The sequence below is a fragment of the Festucalex cinctus genome, chromosome 18 (genome assembly GCF_051991245.1).
Source record: "Festucalex cinctus isolate MCC-2025b chromosome 18, RoL_Fcin_1.0, whole genome shotgun sequence".
Lineage (NCBI taxonomy): Eukaryota > Metazoa > Chordata > Actinopteri > Syngnathiformes > Syngnathidae > Festucalex > Festucalex cinctus.
In genome coordinates, this window is record NC_135428.1 from 9689174 (window position 1) to 9690854 (window position 1681).

The 1681-nt window shown below is 39.1% G+C and overlaps 1 protein-coding gene across 1 annotated transcript in view; it reads right to left on the reverse strand.

The window, feature by feature from the left end:
• Nucleotides 1-508, reverse strand: part of LOC144006017 (ryanodine receptor 1-like) — a 42266-nt gene extending 41758 nt beyond the window's left edge. The window contains exon 1 of the mRNA XM_077504624.1: nucleotides 381-508. Coding sequence (XP_077360750.1) covers nucleotides 381-428 — 48 coding nt within the window. The 5' untranslated portion in view covers nucleotides 429-508. The remainder of the gene's footprint in view (nucleotides 1-380) is intronic.
• Nucleotides 509-1681: the final 1173 nt, after the last annotated feature.

Here is a 1681-nt window from a genome sequence, read left to right on the forward strand (position 1 = left end):
TGACCTCAACAGAAAATGCTATGAAAGGACCAAGTATTTACTTACTTAATTTATTTTAGCACATTTAAATTGTTGACCCCTTATGAAGCTACATAATGTATTACAATGTCATCCTATTACCTCACACATTCTTGTTTGTACTGTTTGTGTAATAATGGTTACCTGTACAATATCAAGTATCAACAGTTGGGGATATAAATAGATAACAATGCGTGTAAGTTTTAAACAAAGCCAACTGTTCTTGTCAGTCTGAGTGTTGTGGAAAGTACAAATACTGTACAACAAAGTAAAGGCGGTAAGGATTTTTATCTATAAATGGCTGTTGAAAAGCGACTTTTTTTAAAGTTATTATTCAAGAAGAAGACGACAGCATCACTTACTGTCCGCAAGAACTGAATCTCTTCCTCTCCATCGGCACCTTCTGCCATTCTGCTGATGCATTAAGAGCACCACTCTGACAGAGAGTCGAGCTTCTCGGTTCTCCTGGTGACTTCCCAGACAAATGTTGCTGAAGGATTTCTGAAGGGCGATGGGGGTCCCGCCCCTGCCCCCCCTCTCTCAGACTGTTTTATGACAGCCGAGGGGATTGACTGCTCATTCATTACTGCATCATTGAGAGGAGGAGCAACTGGACAAGGCAGTACTTCAAAAGTTGTTCCTTCCATTTGAATTAGATAATCCATTATTCTCACTGGTTTGAACTACTTTGTGGAGTGTTTTAAAAAAGACATTTTGAAGATAAACGTGGTAAACTGAACAATTGGAAGTTGGAATTTAAACAGCCTGAAGAAGAGGACATGCAGGCATACACTATGTAACTTTATCCATACATCTGCTTGTCCTCATTAGGGTCCCATGTCAGCTGGAGCCTTTTCTGTCTGCACACCCCGGACAGGTCGCTGTGAGTCAAATTGCAGGACAGAAAAAGAAAGAATGAAAAGGCATAGACACAAAGACACTCACATTAACACCATGAACAATTTATCTAACCATCCATTTTCTTAACCGCTTGCTCCTCACAAGGGTCGCGGGGGTGCTGGAGCCTATCCCAGCCAGCTTCGGGCAGTAGGCGGGGTACACCCTGAACTTGCCAGCCAATCGCATGGCACACAGAGACGACCAACCATCCCCATGGACAATTTAGTTTAATTAATTTTAGTTTAATTTGTGTTGCTCAAAATAACTTTAGAAAATAACTTTTTAGTGATTAACTTTTATTAATCTATTATTAATATGCTAAAAGACCAATAGAAGTACTTCAGTACATTATATTAGTCCTACAAAAATAAATGCATATAATTAGCATATAGCCTGCATACATAAGTATGTGGCGCCAGCACCCCCCGCGACCCTTGTGAGGAATAAGTTGTCAAGAAAGTGAATGGATGGGTGGATACATAAGCATATGATTTAGGCCGACAATCTTTATATATTATAAAAAAAAAAAATAAATAAAAAAATAAAAAAAAAATAAAAAAAACGTTTCTTTATGTTCAGCTAGCCTGTAACACGAAGGCATTAGTTAGTTAGACAATTAGCTGCGTGCAGTCTGAACTTGGGAAATGCAGTTTATCAGTTCGTACAGCCGCTTGTTACAGTTAAGTTGTTACTGTAGTTAGCTTCACTGCCTGTAGAGGGGGAAAGCAAGCTTAACGGTCCATTTGACGACGTAAATTGTATA